At 37.2% G+C, this 21,356-nt stretch overlaps 1 protein-coding gene across 33 annotated transcripts in view; it reads right to left on the bottom strand.

Annotated features, from left to right (window-relative positions):
• The window catches only part of MIER1 (MIER1 transcriptional regulator), a 63,544-nt gene that overhangs the window by 26,191 nt on the left and 15,997 nt on the right, over positions 1-21,356 (bottom strand). For 20 of the 33 annotated variants that reach the window (XM_078332198.1, XM_078332200.1, XM_078332191.1 and 17 more), the window contains 4 exons: positions 19,621-19,645; positions 13,128-13,273; positions 797-958; positions 28-160 (listed from right to left, as the gene is read on the bottom strand). In XM_078332198.1, the coding sequence (XP_078188324.1) occupies positions 28-160; positions 797-958; positions 13,128-13,273; positions 19,621-19,645 (466 nt within the window). Of the gene's footprint in view, positions 1-27; positions 161-796; positions 959-13,127; positions 13,274-19,450; positions 19,488-19,620; positions 19,646-21,356 lie in introns of all 33 variants that reach the window. The other 13 variants (XM_035251820.3, XM_078332188.1, XM_078332189.1 and 10 more) reach the window with 1 other exon arrangement.

Genomic DNA, 21,356 nt, shown 5'->3' with positions numbered 1-21,356 from the left:
CAAGTATTAGCAACCAATAACACTTACTTGTATCAAAATATTTACATCGACGTGGGCGGATTATTTCCTGGGCATCTTGAGAAGCAACAGATTGTGATGGATCATCATTGGAAGACTGAGTTTCATCTTCCTGACCGGATGAATCCTTTATATTCTCCTCCTATGGAATAATAAAATTAAATTTCTTTAAGATATAAAGAAAACTGTTACAGATGAAAGGCCGTAGCATATATATTTTGTTCTAATATAAGTAAAAGACTAAGATGAATATATTAGATGTAATATGGTATTCTGGGTTAGGTCCTGCAATAGGAAAAAGTATATTAGCAGAAAAACTGGCACAATTCAATCTGTAGCTTGGTTAATAATTCAATCTGTACCAAGATGTTAACCTTAGCAGAAGCTGAGGTAAGAATATACAGGAACTTTCTATACTAGCTTTAAACCTTTTATAAATCTAAAATTATCTCAAAATAAAATAAGGAAAATAAACAAAAACTGCCAATTAGCCTTTATTATTTAAAAGCAATAGCATTTTTTGGGAAGTTGGTATAAATTAATTAGAATAAGCACTGGGAAAAAAATCTGAATAACAAGATCAAACTGTAATCTCTCAGGAGTAGATTACAGGGGATTTCCAATTTTTATATTATGAATTTCTGTAATATCTTAATTTTTAACACTTAAAATCAAGAAGAGTAAAGATTATAAAAACAAGTAATCCAAATATAGAAGAAAAACTTTAACTTCAACAAGAATAAAGACTACAATCTTGAATATATGTATATAGACTTACTTTATTTTCCCCACTACAGCCACTGTTGTCATCATTATCAGCATCTTCATCATCTTCACCTTCTTCTTCCTCTTCCTCCTCTTCGTCATCTTCTTCAGGTAGTCGAACAGTACTACCATAACCATAAAGGCTGAGAAGTTCATGAATTGGCATGTCGCCTTCCTAAATAAATAAAAATAAAAATTAATGTCTGAATCAGTGTTATTTCTGATTCCCAGGCTATAATCTACAAATCTGTGGAGTATTCATTCTATCCTGAAGAATAAGAGCTGTATCATGAATTATCAGATCATAAAAAGCAAAACTGAAAATATTTCTGAAACCTAGAAATATATCAATCTTTTAAGTATTTCTATAAAACCAACCAATTCTAATTGCTAACAAGATCTTTTAAATATAATTAAAAAGTGGCCTTGGCTTGGCACCGTGGCTCAAGCCTGTAATCCCAACACTTTGGGAGGCCGAGGCGGGTAGATAACGAGGTCAAGAGATCGAGACCATCCCGGTCAACATGGTGAAACCCCGTCTCTACTAAAAATACAAAAAATTAGCTGGGCATGGTGGCGCGTGCCTGTAATCCCAGCTACGCGGGTGGCTGAGGCAGGAGAATTGCCTGAACCCAGGAGGTGGAGGTTGCAGTGAGCCGAGATCGCGCCATTGCACTCCAGCCTGGGTAACAAGAGCGAAACTCCATTTCAAAAAAAAAAAAAACGGCTTTGGTTTAACATGGACTATTCTTTTTGCAGTCAATTCAGTATATGCACAATGTCAGTTAACACTATGCATGGATGCCCACTCTTAATAAGAGTACCATACTTAATTTGAGGGTGGAGAAATAGAACAGTAAGAAATTAGACTATATATAAACTCAGAAAGGGAGATGAAATTGATAGCTCAGCCCGAACACATAAAAAAAAAAAACCCACAAACAAACCAGTAATAATATACAGAAATAATAATGGATTACATTAACCATATATTCTTTTCTATGGTTATCTCCATTTACATATAAAATCATCTCTTACAATCCTTAACATCTATCAAGGCTGGCAGAAAAGCATTTCTTCAAAAAAATCACACAAGTTACAAGCAGTAGATCCAGATTTAAAAAGTCTAACTCCAAAAGCTCATACACATATCAATACACCACGGTGCCTCATTCAGGGACTTCCCTCAATCCCCACAAAAACAGACCCTCTGTGGATGAAAAACAAATGTCCATATGCAATGAAATGAAATCAGCTTTCTATACAAAATACTCACTCTAACTAGTATACAAGAAATGTACAGTATCAGGGAAACATGACAGAATTCTGATTATAAAAAGAAAATTTAATCCAAATCATGTGAAAATAGTATACACTCATGTAACACACACATACAATGCACAAGCTCTGAAGTCAGAGAAGAATCAGTTTAGAAACTAGAAAAAAAAGGGTAATCATAAAATAAGACATGGATCATATTTCTCCAGCACTCATGGAAAGAAATAAAGAAATAAGTCTGGCTTATGTGTTAAACACATTGCCACAATGGATATGGGTAAATCAGACTGGATTACCACCTTCACTCGAAATCCATGTGCAAGAAGAAATTAATTATTATAATTTGGAAAAATTTTCTTTCTTTCTTTTTTTTGAGACGGAGTTTCACTCATTACCCAGGCTGGAGTGCAATGGCGCAATCTCAGCTCACTGCAACCTCTGCCTCCTGGGTTCAGGCAATTCTCCTGCCCCAGCCTCCTGAGTAGCTGGGATTACAGGCACACGCCACCATGCCCAGCTAATTTTTTGTATTTTTAGTAGAGGCGGGGTTTCACCATGTTGACCAGGATGGTCTCGATCTATTGATCTTGTGATCCACCTGCCTCGGCCTCCCAAAGTGTTGGGATTACAGGCGTGAGCCACCGCGCCCGGCCTTGAAAAAATTTTCTTATGAATAGGAAGAAAGTGTCATGCAAAACTTCTATTTCACATTACATATGGATATTCTGGTTATCAATGAGTTTGTGGATCTATTTCGGAAAGATAAATCATTTCCAAGACCCCTAACGATTTGCAGAAGCTACAACCTGAAAAGTGGTAACGTTATCAAGGCAAGGTATTGTCATTCCAGCTAAATAACCAGCTGGCAAACAACTGACAGCTCTTATACTGTGGTTCTCAAAGTACAACACAAACAGTGCTTTAAGTGTTCAAGCATCTGGTCCATATACCGAGGACCTGGTACAGGACACTGATATTTGGGAATCTAAGGAAATCAGTACTTAGGAACTAAAACAAAACTTCAAAATAAGAGATAGAAGTGCAATAAGAGAAAGATAACAAAAAGGCTAGTTTCATTTATTTTATTTTTTGAGACAGGATCTTCCTCTGTCATCCAGGTTGGAGTGCAGTAGCATAACCGCAGCTCACTGCAGCCTCAACCCATGGGGTTTAAAATGATCCTCCCTCTCCTCAGCCTCCCAAGTAGCTGGGATCATAAATGTGTACCACCATGACTGGCTAATTTTTGTATTTTTCATAGAGATAGGGTTTCATCATGTTACCCAGGCTGGTCTCAAATACCTAGACACAAGCGATCTGCCCACCTTGGCTTCCCAAAATGTAGGATTAGAGGCATAAGCCACCATGGCCAGCTAAAGTTAGTTTAATACAAAAGAATAACAAATAGCTGCCATAAAGTGTCTTCTATGTGTCATGCATTTGTGATAGGTGCTTTGATTTCACTGTCATCTTTTCTTACAACAATGAAAGCAGTGCCAAAACATTACACAATTTAATTAGATCTTTAAAAGTACCAAATGGGCCGGGCGTGGTGGCTCAAGCCTGTAATCCCAGCACTTTGGGAGGCCGAGGCGGGTGGATCACAAGGTCAACAGATCAAGACCATCCTGGTCAACATGGTGAAACCCCATCTCTACTAAAAATTACAAAAAATTAGCTGGGCATGGTGGCGCGTGCCTGTAATCCCAGCTACTCAGGAGGCTGAGGCAGGAGAATTGCCTGAACCCAGGGGGGCGGAGGTTGCAGTGAGCCGAGATCGCGCCATTGCACTCCAGCCTGGGTAACAAGAGCGAAACTCCGTCTCAAAAAAAAAAAAAAGTACCAAATGGAGCGCTTGCTACACCTTTATTTGCAAGTAAGGAAACCAGGCAAAGAAACATCATGCACTGATAGAGACTTTATTCTAATACCCAGACCTCCTAATCTCAGGTCATGCAACTTTTCGTAAGCTCATATGCTATACCCCAAAATCAGAAGCAAGTTTAGTAACTGGTCACTATTGTGAATAAAAGGCACTAAAGTCACTAGTATGAGTAAGGGCCCCCAAAGAAAAACAACTTTAACTTAACAGTTTGCAACTAAAATTTACAGAAGCCTCAAGAGTTCATGAAGAGCTTGTTCCACCATTTATTTGATCTTCAAAACTCTCCTAATATATTACTACTTTAATTTTTATAACTGTGTTAATTAATCCTTTGAAACCACACAGCTAATTACACAACCATGCTCTGTTTTGAACTCATCTTCTGACAAGACCATGGAACTTAGTTCATTCCCCCCAAAAAAAGAGGTGTATTATCAATCAAATAAATGCCCCCTCAATTGTACCATTGGTCTGTCTTATTAAGGGCATCAGAGTTACCTTGAGGGATTACTAAAACAGGCTGCTGAGCCTCACCCAAGTTTCTGATCTAGTAAGTCTCCAGTGAGGCCCAAGAACATGCATTTAAAAAAATAATCTCAGGTGATGCTAATACTGCTGTTATGAGACCACCCTGCAAACAGGTCTTATCCTAATCTCACAGGTCTAGGATAAGATACTTGCAAATAACCCTTTCCAATGGGAGGTAATAAAGCTTGAACATTATCTTTAATAAAGCTTATCATATGATATATGATACCTAGCTAAAATATTTGTAAAACAAAAAAAATAGGTGACATTAACTACACGGAAAAAATTTTTTCTTTGTTAACCATTGTCAAGAATGCAAAATGTCTGATAATTATAGATTAAGATTTTTCCCACTTGGATATACGTATGAGAAGTATGACTCACTTTACAAAATTCATTTCTCAGGCCAAGCGTGGTGCCTCACGCCTGCAATCCCAGCACTTTGGGAGGCTGAGGCGGGAAGATCACTTGTGGTTAGGAGTTCGAGACCAGCTTAGCCAACAAGGCAAAAGCCCATCTCCACTAAAAATACAAAAACATTAGCTTGGGCATGGTGGCACACACCTGTAGTCCCAGCTACTCAAGAGGCTGAGGGAAGAGAACTGCTTGAATCCAGGAGGCAGAGGTTGCAGTGAGCTAAGATCGTGTCACTGCACTCCAGCCTGAGTGACAGAGTAAGACGGAGGGAGGGAGGGAGGGAAAGAAAAAAAGAAAGAGAAAGAGAGAAAAAGAGACAGAAAGAAAGAAAATGAAAAGAGGAAGGAAGGGAAGGAAGGAAAAGAAAAAAGAATAGAATTCATTTCTCAAAGAAAAATTCTGCAGCACTTCCAATATTGACTAAGCAGAGAACAGAAAAAGTCAAAAGTGGACTTTTGCTTCAATTACAATCATAATAGAACTGGCACAAATGGAGAAAAGTCATTCAAGTCAGAGCAAATGACAAATGTACAGGTATAGAAACAAAAATGAATAATCCGGTCACCATGATTGGAGCAGACATACCATTTATACCAACTAAGAAAAAAAAAAAAGAAGTATCATTTTAGAAGTCCATACATTACTAAAAGAGCAGTTATAGACTAATGAAAGTCAGGATTACTATTTTTACCTACTTTCTCTAGTTTTACCTGATTTTTAAAGGGTTATGTTCTACTCTTGACTCAATTTGAGAGTAGTTATTGAATAGTTACTGACACTGTGCAAGTATTTAGGGGAAATTACACACAACAAAATACTCAACATGAACTCAGGCAGGGAAAAATTTAGTTTGCTTGCCAAGGAGACAGAATCAAGAGGGAATCCATTGCTATCATTCACTGCACATTCACCTGTATTATGATCAGAACCTAAATTAAATTAGTAGTTGTAGAAAAGAAAAAACTGAAGAGACCCAGCAGGATTCAATCAGGGATTAGGGGTGATGGAGGTCCTGGAGATGCTGAATCCCTGGTTCCACATATTCCTTGGTCCTTGGACCGAAATGCACATTCACATACCTTCTAAAAGTTTCCTTTTACTCAAGGTTATTTTTAGATGGGTTTTATCACATGTAAACAAAATACCCTTATTTATTCAATGAAGAAAATGCAGTGGCTCACACCCGTGGCTCACATCCATATACCCAGCATTTTGGGAGGCGGGGGGCGGGGGAGTAGATCACTTGAGGTCAGGAGTTTGAGACCCGCCTGGCCAACATGGTAGAACCTTATCTCTACTAAAAATACAAAAATTAGCCAGGCATGGTGGTGCACACCTATAATCCCAGCTACTCAGGAGGCAGTGGCAGAACTGCCTGAACCGAGGAGGCAGAAGTTGCAGTGAGCCGAGATTGTTTTGTCACTGCACTCCAGCCTGGGCAACAGAGTAAGACCCTGTCTTCAAAAAGAAAAAAGAAAAGAAAATCGTTACTTAATAGTATTAAACTTGTAACTTAAGCTATCACCCAATATCAGGTTAATAACATCAGCTTAGTAAGCAAGAAAGAAAAAGTCATCACCACCAAAAATACAAGTTGAAGCATGAGAATATGAAAAGTTTCTTACTTAATCTAAGGTAAAACTGAAGATCTTGCAGCAAACTCTGGGCTACAACTACAATAAAAACCAGAATCAATTTTGCTGAGGAAACTTGTTTCAAATTGCAATAGCATGTATTTGTGTTCCTGCTTCGTGCTAACTGAAGTACTTAAAGATTTAGCAAGCATAAACAAGTATTACCTAAAGATTATTTATTGTTACTTCTCCTCCAAGCCTATCCTATTCTTTTCTATTCTGTACTTGTCTTCTCATATGAAATGTTCTTTCTTCCATTCCAAGAATTTAATTTTCTTGAAAGTTCACCTCCTTGACCACAGTGGCTGACATTAACTGGAATCACTGTATTCCTTGGCCATAGATTTGGAGTGGGCACATGACCTAAGATTGTCTATACTTCATTTCTGGAATTTTATCAACAGCAGCTAAAGAAAGAAGCACAGACTGTCTCAAGCAGTAAATGTGGGAGACCCAGGAACTGACAGCATCATATGAAGACAGTGGTCTGAAAAGAGAAGTCAGGCAGGACACAGTGGCTCATGCCTGTAATCTTTGCAGTATGGGAGGCCAAGGTAGGCAGATCACTTGAGCACAGGAGTTCGAGACAAGGCTGGACAACGTGGCAAAACCCCATCTCTCAAAAAATTTTTTTTAAATTAGCTGGGTGTGGTGGCACATGTCTGTAGACCCAGCTACCTGGGAGGCTGAGGCAGGAGGATGGCTTCAACCAGAGAAGTCAAGGCTGCAGTGAGCCAAGATCACACTGCTACACTCCAGCCTGAGTGACAAAAAAAAGAAGTCAACCACGTAGAAGAGTAGAAACAGAGAAAATAAATCTAGTGGCACTCAAGTCCCTGGGGAGCAGATATATTCCTCCTTTAATGAAATTCCATGAGACTTACATGAAATTCTTCATTTTGCCTAACCTAGTTACAGACAGATTTCTATCTCTGCACCCCCAAATTCTGATGCTATAAACAGTAAGGATATCATGTAAAGCAAATATTCTGTTAGTTCCCTTTGAAAAAAGATTTAAGGATGAATAAACCTTGGCCAACAGTAGTACACTATTATACCAGGGCCTGTCAGTCACCATGTTGGCCATGATGGTCTCAATCTCTTGATTTCATGATCCACCCACCTTGGCCTCCCAAAGTGCTGAGATTACAGGCGTGAGTCACCACAGCAGGCAAGAAATGAGCTTTTTAAAAGATAAACCGACCAGGCTTGGTGGCTCACTCCTATAATCCCAACACTTTGGGAGGCTGAAGTGGGAGGATCACTTGCACACAGGAGTTCAAGACCAGCCTAGGTAACAGAGCAAGACCCTGTCTCTACAAAAAAATTAAAAATTAGCCAAGCATAGTGGTGTGTGCCCATAGTCCCAGCTACACAGGAGGTGAGGCAGGTGGATCACATGAACCTGGGAGAGCAACAAAGTAAGACCCTGTCTCAAAAAGGATAAACACTATATACTACATCTCAAGTTAAGTCTGCCCTAATTTCAAGACAATAAGGTAAAATTATCAAACACCAATATACTTATTGTAAGGTTGGAGTGGCACACAACTTCTAGCTGCAAAAGGGGTGGTAGCTCCTAGCTCCTTCTTCCTCACATCAGGAGGTTAGTCATTAAGAAATGGCAGATACTGACCTTCAAGTCAGGGCCATTTAGCGAACACAGATAGTACTCTTCTTATAATTGTTGTACTAATACTGACTTACCAATAAAATGCTAATGAAGAGAGGAAGAAGAGGCTGATTTTCAGCCAAGAAGGCCTAAGGGACCATATCCAGACTGAACTAGAGAGATGGTTCCTAAGGTAACCAACCTCTTGAGAATGGGGTTTGACTAGAAGATAAAACTATATAGGAATGGAGGCAGTGAACTCTTCTTTATAATCCCCAAGCTGACATTTATTTTCTATCTACATAATCAATGTTGTATATATCCTTCAGAAAACTGCAATCTCTCACATTTTAATTATTCTCTAGCTCTGGAGATTCACTGGATGGAACATCTAGCACTTTAAAAGGACATATTAAGTACTGATATGCTGTTACACTGATTTTTAAAAATATATCTAAATACATAAAGATCTTGCAATCTTGACCTTTCTTTTCCCAAATGGACTGCCACAATTGTGCCATTCAGAGTCTCTGAGTTTTAACAGTTCACTCGGAAAACAGACTTAAATTCGAGTGTCTCTATTTATAGAAAACCAGTCTATTTACGGCCAGGCACAGTGGCTCATGCCTGTGATCCCAGCACTCTGGGAGGCTGAGATGAGCAGATCATTTGAGGCCAGGAGTTTGAGACCAGCCTGGGCAATATAGTGAAACCCCATCTCTACTAAAAATACAAAAATTAGCTGGGCATGGTGGCACATGCCTGTAATCCTAGCTACTCAGAAGGCTGACGCAGGAGAACTGCTTGAACCAAGGAGGCGGAGGTTGCAGTGAGCGAAGATCGTGCCACTGCACTCAAGCCCGAGCAACCGAGTAAGATCCTGTCTCAATAAACAAGACAAAACAAAACAACGTCTATTTACTATAAGAATTGTTTTGATATTCCCTCTAAGATCGCCACAATAAATAACTTAAATACCCAATTTTATTAAAACACTTAATTAAAATAAGTTATCTTATATATTGCTATGATCCATGTATACAAATTTAACATACACATCAAAACTTCTATCAAGTTAGTTTTCACTGAAAATTCTAAAATTCAAATTGAATAAACTTAAAACCACATGCTATGCAGTTATTGATACTTCCTGAATGAAGTCAGAGTTCTGCCACAATACATCAAAAATCCATTTCATGCAACCAAAGTGTAAGGTGAAAAACACTTTATTAATCCCTGGCATAACTAATGTTTTGCTTCTATAAAAGCAAACCAGTAACCAACAAAACAAAATCTTATTCACTTTTTAAATAAAAACAAAAACGATTTTGTTTGGTTCATACCTGAAGAGTTAACTCTGGGAAATCCAACAAATTGGCCCCGAAATATTGCTTAGCTTCAGGATATAGATGAAAGCATTCTGTGCTACTTAAAACAAAGCTTTAACTGTTTCTGGGGAGAAGTCAGAGAAAAATCTAAGAAGGTATAAGACCGTCTAGTTGAAAGGATGATAAATGATTGGTTCAACTGTCTTTTTTCCCCTATCTCTATAAATAATTCTATTTTAACATCTATTTCCTAAGGCAGGGTCACTTGAAAGCAAGTTTTTTGTTTTTTGTTTTTGTTTTGAGACTAACATAGTCTCATTCTCTCGCTAGGCTGGAATGTAGTGGCGCAATCTCGGTTCACTGCAACCTCCACTTCCTGGGTTCAAGCGACTCTCCTGCCTCAGCTTCCCAAGTAGCTGGGGTTCAGGCATGCACCACCATGTCCAGCTAATTTATGTATTTTTAGTAGACATGGTTGGCCAGGATGGTCTTGATCTCTTGACGTCATGATCTGCCCAGCTTGGCCTCCAAGGTGCTGGGATTAAAGACATGAGCCATTGCGCCCAGCCCTAAAAGCAATTTTTCAGGCATTAAATGGGGCTAAGGAAAGAAGTAGGAGAGAGAAACAGGAAAAGGCAATGATATAACCAAAATTTCACACAGCCCATTAGTAATTTTCTACTAATTAAATCTTAATATCCTGGTTTCTGAAACAGAAAAAAAACAAAACATCATTCTAACTCATAACCCATTATGAAAACTATACTTGATGATTTCCTCTTGCTAATTAGTATTTGAGCTAATACAGAATATAAGACAGAAAATACAAGATTTTATTCCTTTACCTTTTATCCCACAGATGGTTATTCAGAAGGAAAAAATATATCTGAAGTGATAGATGCCTCTGTGAATACAGGCAAACTTCACAAATACATGAAGTGACTGTGATTGTTAAATCAATCTAGATTCTGAATCATCCAAGTAAGTAACTGTCTTCTGAATCGCTTCCCAGCTTTCTACTTCTAAAGAATAGCTATGACTCCAAGTTCTTCAAGTGCCCTGTTTTCAAAGAGACAGTCTCTGAAAAATAAAATGGTAAATAGCAGTGCCATTTTTATTCTGTCACCCAGGCTGGAGAGCGGTGGTGCTATCATAGCTCATTGCAGCCTCGGACTACTGGGCGCCAGCAATTCTCCCACCTGAGCCTCATGAACAGTTGGAACTACAAGGTGCATGCCACTATGCCTAACTAATCTTTTAAAAAAATTTTTTGTAGAGATGGGGGTCTCACTATGTTGCCCAGGCTGGTCTTGAACTCCAGGCCTCAAGTAATCCTCCTGCCTTGGCCTTCCAAAGTACTGATATTACAGGCATAAGCCACTATGCCCAGCCCTTCATATGCTTTTTAACTCATTCTTCAAAGACTTTTGTGATAAACAATATACACCTTTGACATATTATTCAGACATAGTGGATGATTAAGTGAGCTGTAATCACTAAATGATATAATCCCAAAGCCAGCTCTAATCCCACAATGTAATCAACTGACAAGACGTGGATACATATTAACAGAACTCCTTTTTGAGCTCTAAATGTATACTTTAAAAAGTTACAAACTAAAATTATGAGACATAGGTCTTTAATACCATAAAAGCATAAGCATTCATTTCCATGACATTATATATGTCTTACTTCTTATGTTCTTTTTTATCATAGGACTACAGGAAATCATATGCATGATATATTTTATTAGAACATACCAGACTGATTTATCCATTCATTCATACAACACTTTTGAGTGATTACTCTTGTAAGGTACCATGAAATATGCTGGTGAATAACACAGTCATTTTATTTCATTTTATCCTCACGAAACCAATGAGGTACAGAAAATAAATTAAAGAAACAATTACAAATTGTGTCCTAACACTAAAGAAAGCATTGAATAGGATACAGTGGTAAAACAAAACAAAACAAAAATTAATTCAAAGCTAATTAGGGGGCAGGAAAGGCTCCTCAGGAAAGTCTGAGGCAACATGAAAACCAGAGGATACGGAGCCAGCCTTGGGATGCATATACCAGAGTGAGAATAAGCTGAAAATCCTTGAAGCAGGAAGAAACTTGCTTACTTAACAATAAAAGCAGCTAGTGTGGTTTATAGCATAACAGAGGTGGTGTGATACATGGACGAGAGGCCATTATCATGAAGGTGGCCTTGCTGGCCTAGTTGAGAGGTTTGGATTTTCTTTGGATATAACAGGAAGCCAGGAGGTTGATATAAATTGATTTACATTTTGATAAGAATCAAACAGCTTCTGGGTGGAAATTTATCAGGAGAAAGATGATAAAAGAAGAAACAGGGAAACCAGTTAGGAAGCTACTCCAATAGTCTAGGCTAGAAATAATGGCAACCTAGGCGGCAGTGGAGCAAAAGAGTCGGCTAAGGAATACTTTTGTGGATAAAAATAATAGGTTTTATAAATAAGATACTGAAAGAGAAGGAAAATGACTCACTGGTTTCTGACTTAGGCAACAGGGTAAATAGTAGTGCCACTTTTTACTGACAGAGAGGACAGGGAAAGAACAAGTAGAGGAAAAACAGTCAATAGTTCTGTTTTGGACATTTATAAATTAGAGATGTCTGTTGAGATAAGCAAGTAGAAATGTCAAGGAAGATAAACAAAACTGGAGACAGGAAACAGGTTAATGCTAGAAATATAAACTAAAGAATACTGAGCATATAGACACAATGGGAATAAATTAAATCACACGGCGTAGTAAATTTGAAATTTGGTGTACATATAATGCCAAGTTATTTAATGAAGATGTAGATCTGAACTCCACCCCCAGAGATTCTGATTCAGTATGCCTGAGGAGAGGTCTAAAAATCTGCTTTTTAAAATAAGTACATGGGTAATTCTGATGCAGCTGATCCTCATATTACATTTTGAGGAGCAGTGATCCAGAGAGAAATGAGACAAAAAAAGGTCCGAACTGAGAATTAAATACTACCAACATGTAAATCTTGAGTAAAGGAAGAAGAGTCTGCAAAAGATACTGAATAGGAACAAAAAGAATAAAGAAAACCAGACAATAGTGTACTCCAGAATTAACGTAGAAGAAGGGAGTGTTAAACTGCATTGAATACTGCTGAGAAAAAGTAAGCTAGAGAGAGAAAAGTGAATGTAACAATGGATATAACAAGGACAGTCACTGGTCACTTTGATAGGAAGAGGTGGAAATAATCTAGAGCACTTTGTGTAGTGAATGGAAAATGAGGAAATGGTAAGACATTCTTCGCTCTGAAGGAGAGTAAGTAAAAGATACAGTAACTGGAATGGACAAATGGTATATAAGAAGCAATGTAGAATCCTTTCATAGTCTGTTTTTTACCAGACCACCTTCTATAGCAGAATCCTTTAATAATCCATATTTTACCAAAGCAACTGTGTGAACTGTTACTTCACATAATAAAGTTATTGTTTTTAAAAGCCTTTCATTTCAAATTTTAAATATCCCACCTATGATCACACAGAATTTTTCAGTATGGTTGATATATAACACAATTTTCTCTCCTAAACACAGAGAATCAAAATTTAAAATCTTCTCTTTCCACAAAAAAGTCATAACCAATTCATATCCTAGCTCTAAATGTTATTTACCCTTGCAAGATCTTCTATTTCAGAACTGAAGTTAGTTTCTCCTTCCATCATTTCTTCCTCTTCTAATGTTCGTTCATCATCAAAATCATGAACCAGCATGTCAGCTGATGGATCAAATTCATGGTCATCCGATGTTGCTGAACCTCCTGGTAAGGAATATTTCACAAAGTTTGGTAAACCAAATTAAATGGATCTTATTAACATTAGTGTATATATTTGTATTAATTTGAAGCTGGATATAAATCAAGAGCACCAAAAAAAAAGCTATACACAGCAACTATTATATATTGGTTTTTAAAATTCTTGCTCTTATTCATCACCACCAAAAAAACAAAAACAAAACTCTTCAAAGGGATTATTTTTTGCCTTCTCACTCCTATATATTCATACTTACAACAGCAAAACGGGGAAAATGTTTATAGCTTTAAAAGTGTTTATAATGTAATAAATATGAAATGAGTTGTAAATAATGGTCATATCAAATAAGAACAGACTTTTCGTGTGGGGAAAAAAGTCACAATTCTTTTTTTTCCTTCTTCGAGACAGGGTGTCACTCTGTCCCAGGCTGGAGTGCAGTGACGCAATCAGAGCTCACTGCAGCCTCGACCTGCTGGGGTCAAGCAATCCTTCTAACTCAGCCTCCCAAGTAACTGGAACTATAGCCACCACCCCCAACTAATTTTTTAATATTTTTTTGGTAAAGGCAGGGTCTTGCTATGTTGACCTGGCTGGTCTTGAACTCCTGGGCTCAAGCAATCATCCTGCTTTAGCTTCTCAAAGTGCTGGGATTACAGGTGTGAGCCACTGTACCTGGCCCTAAAAATCACAATTCTTAACCAGTTGATTAATGTTTGATAGACCCAATGAGTATGAACTCCTCTGGCCCATGAGGAGAATATAAGTCAGCCCTCCATGTCCACGGTTTCTGTCTCCATGGATTCAACCAATGGCAGACTGAAAATATTCAGAAAATAAAAGTAAAAATAAGAAACCTTTATCTGTACTCAACATGTACAGACTTTTGTTCTAGTCATTATTCTCCAAACAACATAGTATAATTATTTACAAGCATTTACAAATATTAGGCATTATAAATATACCAGAGATGATTTAAAGTATGTAAGAGAATGCACATAGGTTATATGCAAATACTATGCCATTTCATATCAGAGACTTGAGCATCCATGATTTTGTTATCTAAGGGAGGTCCACAGATATGAACGGATGACTGTATAATCATGTGAAATATACAGTCATCTGAATACAATCTAGTGAAGACACAGCTGCACTCAAATATTATTATTCTCTAAGTAATTCCTTGAAAATATAATCTAGTGGCTGGATGTGGCTGCTCATGCTTTAATCCCAGCACTTTTGGGAGGCTGCGATGGGAAGATCACTTGAGCCTAGACGTTTGAGACCAGGCTGGGCAACATAATGAGATCCCATCTCTACAAAATATTTAAAAATTAGCTGGGCGTGTTGCTGTCCACCTGTCATCCCACTACTCGGGAGGCCGGGGCAGGAGAACTGCCTAAGCTGGGGAAGTCAAGGTCACAGTGAGCCATGATCACACTACTGCACTCCAGCCTGGGAGACAGAGCAAGGCCCTGACTTAAAAAAAAAAAAAGATCTAATATTTGAGTAGCTGTCCTTAACTTACGTAGTTGATTTGTATCAGAGTAACTCAAAAGACTGAGTAGAAAAGCAAAACTTATTAAAACTGCAAACAGAACGCTTATCAAAGGCATTAAAAATAAGCTAGTAGGTAACTGACATGTGAGCTAATCTGTTTTTAGTTCGGTGGTTGGGGAATATTGCTGAACCCAACAGTGTCACTTTTTAATAGTAGAATGCGAAGGCTGGGCATACATATTCTGTAAAATATCTCCACATTTTACCATTGCCAATGAGGACCTAGATTTGCAAAAGCATTGTTTACTAATAAACAAAGGAGTTACTGAATATTGAAAAAAAAAAGGCAATTTTTAAAGTTTTAACTGTTGATGGTTATATATTAACAGATGTCCTATCCTTTCATTTTACTCCAGAATGAGAAAGAATAAGTAAAGCAAAGAGACAGAGCTGAATAAGGGAGTGCCCAAGGCTCAGGGTTCTTCTCTTACTTCCCACAATTTTCAAAAAAATCATTTTTGAGTATTTACTATGTGCCAGATAATATGTTCAAGCATGTCATATACATTATCTCAAGTAATCTTCAAACAATCCTATGAAGTAGGTATTATCACCCCATTTAAAGAGGAAAATAAAAACTCAAGGCTTAGAGAGTTTAAGTAGCAAGTCTAAACTCACAAAGTCAGTAGACAGCAAAGATGGAATCTGAATCCTGAGTATACTAATCCCAACACCTATGCTTTTATTGTGTTCCAAACCTCATGTAAATAGTTTTAGTATAGTTCCTCCAAGAATACTTAAGGACAGCCTATATACTAAGATGAGTGAATGCAAGCCAGGTCAGATGGCAAGGCACTTAAAATCACTGTGCACTTTGAGACACACAGAACATACTGATATGAGGCTAGGCTCAGTGGTTCATGTCTGTAATCCCAGCACTTAAGGAGGCCACGGCAGGAGGATTGTTTGAGCTCATGGGTTCAAGACAAGCCTGAACAAGACCTTATCTCTATCAAAAAACAAAAAATACTGATATTAAATAGAAAATAACTAAAAACATAATTATATGCCAAGTCAGGTATCTTATATCAGACTATAGTAAAAATGAGTTATTAACACTTACGAAAGTTTTAGAGTAATTTACAAAATAAAAACATTTTTTAGAAAAGCATATCTTAATTTTCTTCCAGAAACTAAGAAGAGCTTAGCACAATTTTAGTAGAGCATCTTAGTACTGCTTGAGGAAACGACACAAGGGTTTTATAGAAGCACAATTTGAGAAACATTAATATAGGTGTAGTTTTCTGTCCCAAACCTTTTCTCTTCTGAGTTTTCAAGAGAAAACTCTCCTCAAACTTTTCAGTTCACCCAGGTATCTTCTGGGATACTGAGTAGTCAGTAATTATGCATTCCTACAAACTATAGAAATTATGAATTCCTGCCAGGCACAGTGGCTCAAGCCTGTAATCCCAGCACTTTGGGAGGCCGAGGCGGATGGATCACGAGGTCAAGAGATCGAGACCATCCTGGTCAACATGGTAAAACCCCGTCTCTACTGAAAATACAAAAAAAAAAATTAGCTGGGCATGGTGGCGCGTGCCTGTAATCGCAGCTACTCAGGAGGCTGAGGCAGGAGAATTGCCTGAACCCAGGATGCGGAGGTTGCGATGAGCCGAGATCGCTCCATTGCACTCCAGCCTAAGTAACAAGAGCGAGACTCCGTCTTAAAAAAAAAAAAAAAGAAATTATGAATTCCTATACTTCTCTCCCTAATTTAGGAAGAAAGACCCTAAAAAATCCTCACACTATCTCTTTGTATACTATTAACCCAATCAGAATATAATTCTAATTGGACACGGGTATTATCAAAAATAATTATGCTTAATTCCTTGTTATACTTGATTGACTTTTTAAAAAATTCAAGCTCATGGGTATGCTGCATCAAATCATGTGTTATAACTCACCTGAAGTCTGTATTTTTTTATTATTTACAAAGCCAATTACATATGAAGGCTTGCCATTTCACTCCCTTATTACATCAAATAACAAAGTGTAGATAGATACACTGCTCCTGTCTCATTTCAGTTCCTCTCCCTACATGTATAATATGCTGTTTTCTATAAACTTTCAATTTTTCTCTCTCCTTCATCTGACCTGTTTTATCCAACTTCTTTTTGCCTTGTTCCTTAGAACCAACTAACCATCTTACTCCTTTCTGTCAATACCTAGGGAAAAAATATCCCAGTAATAAATCATTACGGGTAAGGGGCCTGGTGCTTTGTATAAATTAAGTATTTTGCATCAGAATTAGGCAAATGTCACTGCTTTGTCAAAATCCTACCCTACTGCAGAAAAGGCACCTTACATCTTTTCAAAGATAAATTTAGTTTATATCATGTCTACTCACCTACTCACTTTTTAATTATCTTCATTTCCACTAATTTCTCACCTCTAATGGCTACTAGTCTTACAGGTAAAAAGCCTTACATTGTGCCTCTACTTTGGCTTACACTGGTGGAGACTACAGACAAACCAATGAATGTGGTCATATGACTATTATTACTGGTACTGATTGCAAAGTACAGATGCTACAAAGGATACAGCCTTTTTACCAGAGGACTGAAAATTTTTTTATATGACTATTCTAATTTTTCTCTGCCAATTTTTATAACTGCCTATAACTAGCATTATTTATAACAACAATAAACACTGCCCTGGGCAGAAGCATCATATGACAAATACTATCTAACTCAAAAGATCTATCTCAGTCTGCAAACAAGCTAAAGAAATATAAACATTCAATCTGCTAAGTATTCAACATGTAGCAAGGTTATCAAAGATTTTTTTTTTTTTTTGAGAGATGGAGTCTAACCCTATAGCTCAGGTTGGAGTGCAGTGGCATGATCTCGGCTCACTGCAACCTTTAACTCCCAGGTTAAAGGATTCGCCCACTTCAGCCTCCCGAGCAGCTGGATTACAAGCACGTGCCACCATGCCCGGCTAATTTTTGTATTTTTAGTAGAGACAGGATTTCACCATGTTGGCCAAGCTGGTCTCAAACTCTTGACCTCAAGTGATCCACCTGCCTAAGCCTCCCAAAGGGTTGGGATTACAGGCGTGAGCCACTGTGTCTGGATAACATTTGTATTCTTCAAACTCCATTATTCTTCCATTTCAGCCTAGGCTGACTCAAATGTAATGGAAACTGAGAAAGCCATTATTAATATTGCTTTCAGAGCAATTATTTTATGTATCTATGTACTATCGGATGAATGCCTCAAAAATTCATCAGAAATATCTAAATCTGTTTTATCTGCAGTATCGCAGTACTATAAAAATCAAGTCGGACGTATATTTTTCTGTGAAAACAATTTCTGTGTTTGGAATAAAAAAACTGGAAACAATTCCATGACCTAAAAATGAATATGGTGATCTAACACTTATCCAAGGTTAGATTACTTCCAATCTTAACTTACAACCAGGATGTACTTACAAAACAAAGTTAAAAAAAAATACTGAGCTTCGGAAATGCACAAAGCCTAATGTACTTTACTCTCAAGCATATTAAAAAAGGGTAAGATACTTCCAACTGAAATCAAAAGGACAAAATCAACTGTCAACTGAGCACACTAGTCATTTAAAAGGGATGTGGACATGATCTAGTCCAACCCTAAAGAGTACAATGATTCATGTTCATAGCAAGGACCTTGAACAATGAAAACAGGCTTATCTTATGTTAAGCATTTTTAAAAGCTTTCTTCCTAAAACTTAAAACACAAAAAGGTGATTGCTTCAGTAACCTTGAAAATTCAGTAATATGGCATATATCATATCTAAGTATTCAATACATGTTAGATATTTTCAAATAAAACATTACTATGTCTCAGAGGGTTTACTTTCTCATTCTTCTATATTAGACTACTTAACCCACATATCCCATGAAGAAGACAGCCCCATTTCTCAGAGGGTTCACTTTCTTACTCTTCTATATTTGACTACACCTTAACTCACATATCCCAGCCAGGCAGAAAGCAGTCTCATTTCTCTTGATAATCAGTAAACACTGAGGCTAAAAGACAAGTACTTAACTCTCTCCTCATTGCTTTAACTCCAATGAATTACTGCCATGTAGGAATATTGTACCCAGTGGTGCCAGACCATGGGAACCCTAAATCCAGATTTTATATTTAAAATATTCATATTTATAAAGATTACTATGGTGGCCAAAGAAAATAATATTTGTGGCACAGATCTGAGTCAAATATCACAGGTTTGAAATCTCTAAGGAAAAAATGAATTATGTACTGTATTTGAGAAAAAATACAAAAATCCTAGATGTGTGGTCAGAACATAAAACTTGATCCTATTCAAATAGAAGAATAATTTCCTTATTTAGAACATTCTTTATTTATATTAAATATTCACTTGTTGAATCTTTTGCTTACTTTATTTTTCCCCTCCCTCTATAAATGCATTTAAAATTTTTTCTCAAATAAAAATACTTGGAAATTCCTATACAAGCAAATATTTCTAAGCTAATTATTTCTTTTTAAAAAGTACACTTTATATATACTACAAGTCAAACAATAATGTAAAACTGTGAGAAACATATATGGTAACTCACAACTCACCAAAAAAAAGAAACCCCCAAAATCATCATTTTTAGGATGAACTCAAAGCAGCCTCACCTGTACTTTCATGGGCAGTCAAACATTTCATCCATTTCTTTTTCCCCAGAGAAAAGAAGCATTCAGAAGAAAAGCAAGTCAGATAATAGTCTAACTCCTCTAGCCTTTATGCAACTAATAGGACAAATGTTAGTCAAACAGAGATCATAAAAAATATGGAAACTACTTACCTGGACTTGAAGATTCAACAGATGGCTGAGAAGGGGAGAAAAGAGGAAAAATTAGTATTTCTGTATAATACATCTTCACAAACAATATGAAATTATTCAATGACTAATATGATGCCACAAATTGTCATTAGGTTTTAACGTCTGCATTTTCTAAGACAAACTAAAACTTCCCATATAATCCTTTCCCTTTCATTATATTTAAGCATAAAGAAAAATTCCAAACACCTCTGAATCTAGAAAAAAGACGATAATATACAATTGATTCAGATTTTAAAGGTACACGTAGGCCTCATAACATATGTGGTTTAAGTAGTATGATTTTAGATCTTGGAATTTTCTAAAAGATATTTTCTCTGATCAACACAGAACTATGCACAAAGTTTGCTATCAAGCTGGTTTCTGACTTAAAAAAAGTGAGTGTGAGATGAGAGAAACAATTTAGGACATCACTCAAATAAAAAATTAAGTTGTAACAAAGCAAAAGGAAAAATTAAAATACTATTGAAGCATCATATATTAGGTTAACTTTACCGATAATATATTTTTTAAGTTAAGACAATTAACAACCATTCAAGCTAAAGCCTAGAGAGTTTAGGTTATCTGATGCAAGACTGCACAGCTTCCCAATTATAATGCTCCTTCTAGTTACCATTCTACCTCTCATAAATTCAGCCACAAACAACTGGAAAATGTAAAGATGAAATTGGCAGCAACTTATTTTGGTAATGTTACTGCTTGACAATGCGCAGTTGTGTTGTATCTTAGTTCAGTTAATTCACAATTACAAACAAATCATCTAAAAACATAGACTCCCTACAAAACAAATATTAAAAACTCAAAAGTTGCAGGGCCGGGCGCAGTGGCTCATGCCTATAATCCCAGCACTTTGGGAGGCCGAGGTGGGTGGATCACGAGGTCAAGAGATCGAGACCATCCTGGTCAACAAGGTGAAACCCCATCTCTACTAAAAATACAAAAATTAGCTGGGCATGGTGGTGCGCGCCTGTAGTCCCAGCTACTCAGGAGGCTGAGGCAGAATTGCTTGAACTCAGGAGGCGGAGGTTGCGGTGAGCCGAGATCATGCCATTGCACTCCAGTCTGAGTAAGGAGCGATATTCTGTCTCAAGAAAAAAAAAAACTCAAAAGTTGCTTCAAATAAACTAAAATGAGCTAAAACTTCAATTCATTTAAAAGTATCTGTTTTACACCCATTGGAAAACAGAGATGGTGGGAGGCCAAACGCACTAGCCAAGGAGAGATAGGGATCTTGTCATATTTTCTTTCTGCTAAGTAATGGGGAAGACAGGCAAGAACAACAACAAAACAGAAAAGAGGGAAATTCTCTATTTTTCAAAAACAATGTGTCTAAGACAAATTCCTATAAGGTATTAAATTGCTGCTTTTAACTGTCCACATTATGTAATTGTAGTAAGTATGGGATTTTAGATTCCATATGGTGACTCACGTTCTTTTGTGGCACACTTTTTCAAATGTCCTACGTTTTTCTGTTAAATTCTTATAAGAGAATAATTCCTTCCTACAGCATTTTCTAGCAAAAAACTGACAATAACCAGTACTGCACATTTCCAATGATACACCACTATCATTATCTTACTCTGCCAGAACAAAGTAAATACAGTGCTACTTTTATTTTTAAATCTGGTTCCTCTAATGGGAAGCTGGAGAGTAGGGTGACATGGCAAGAGTAAGATAACCACATTTCTAGCTTGCTTGTC

Source organism: Callithrix jacchus, chromosome 7 (assembly GCF_049354715.1).
Source record: "Callithrix jacchus isolate 240 chromosome 7, calJac240_pri, whole genome shotgun sequence".
NCBI classification, from domain to species: Eukaryota; Metazoa; Chordata; class Mammalia; order Primates; family Cebidae; genus Callithrix; species Callithrix jacchus.
Note: the sequence above shows the minus strand (reverse complement) of the source record. Positions and strands in the feature narration are given on the sequence as shown.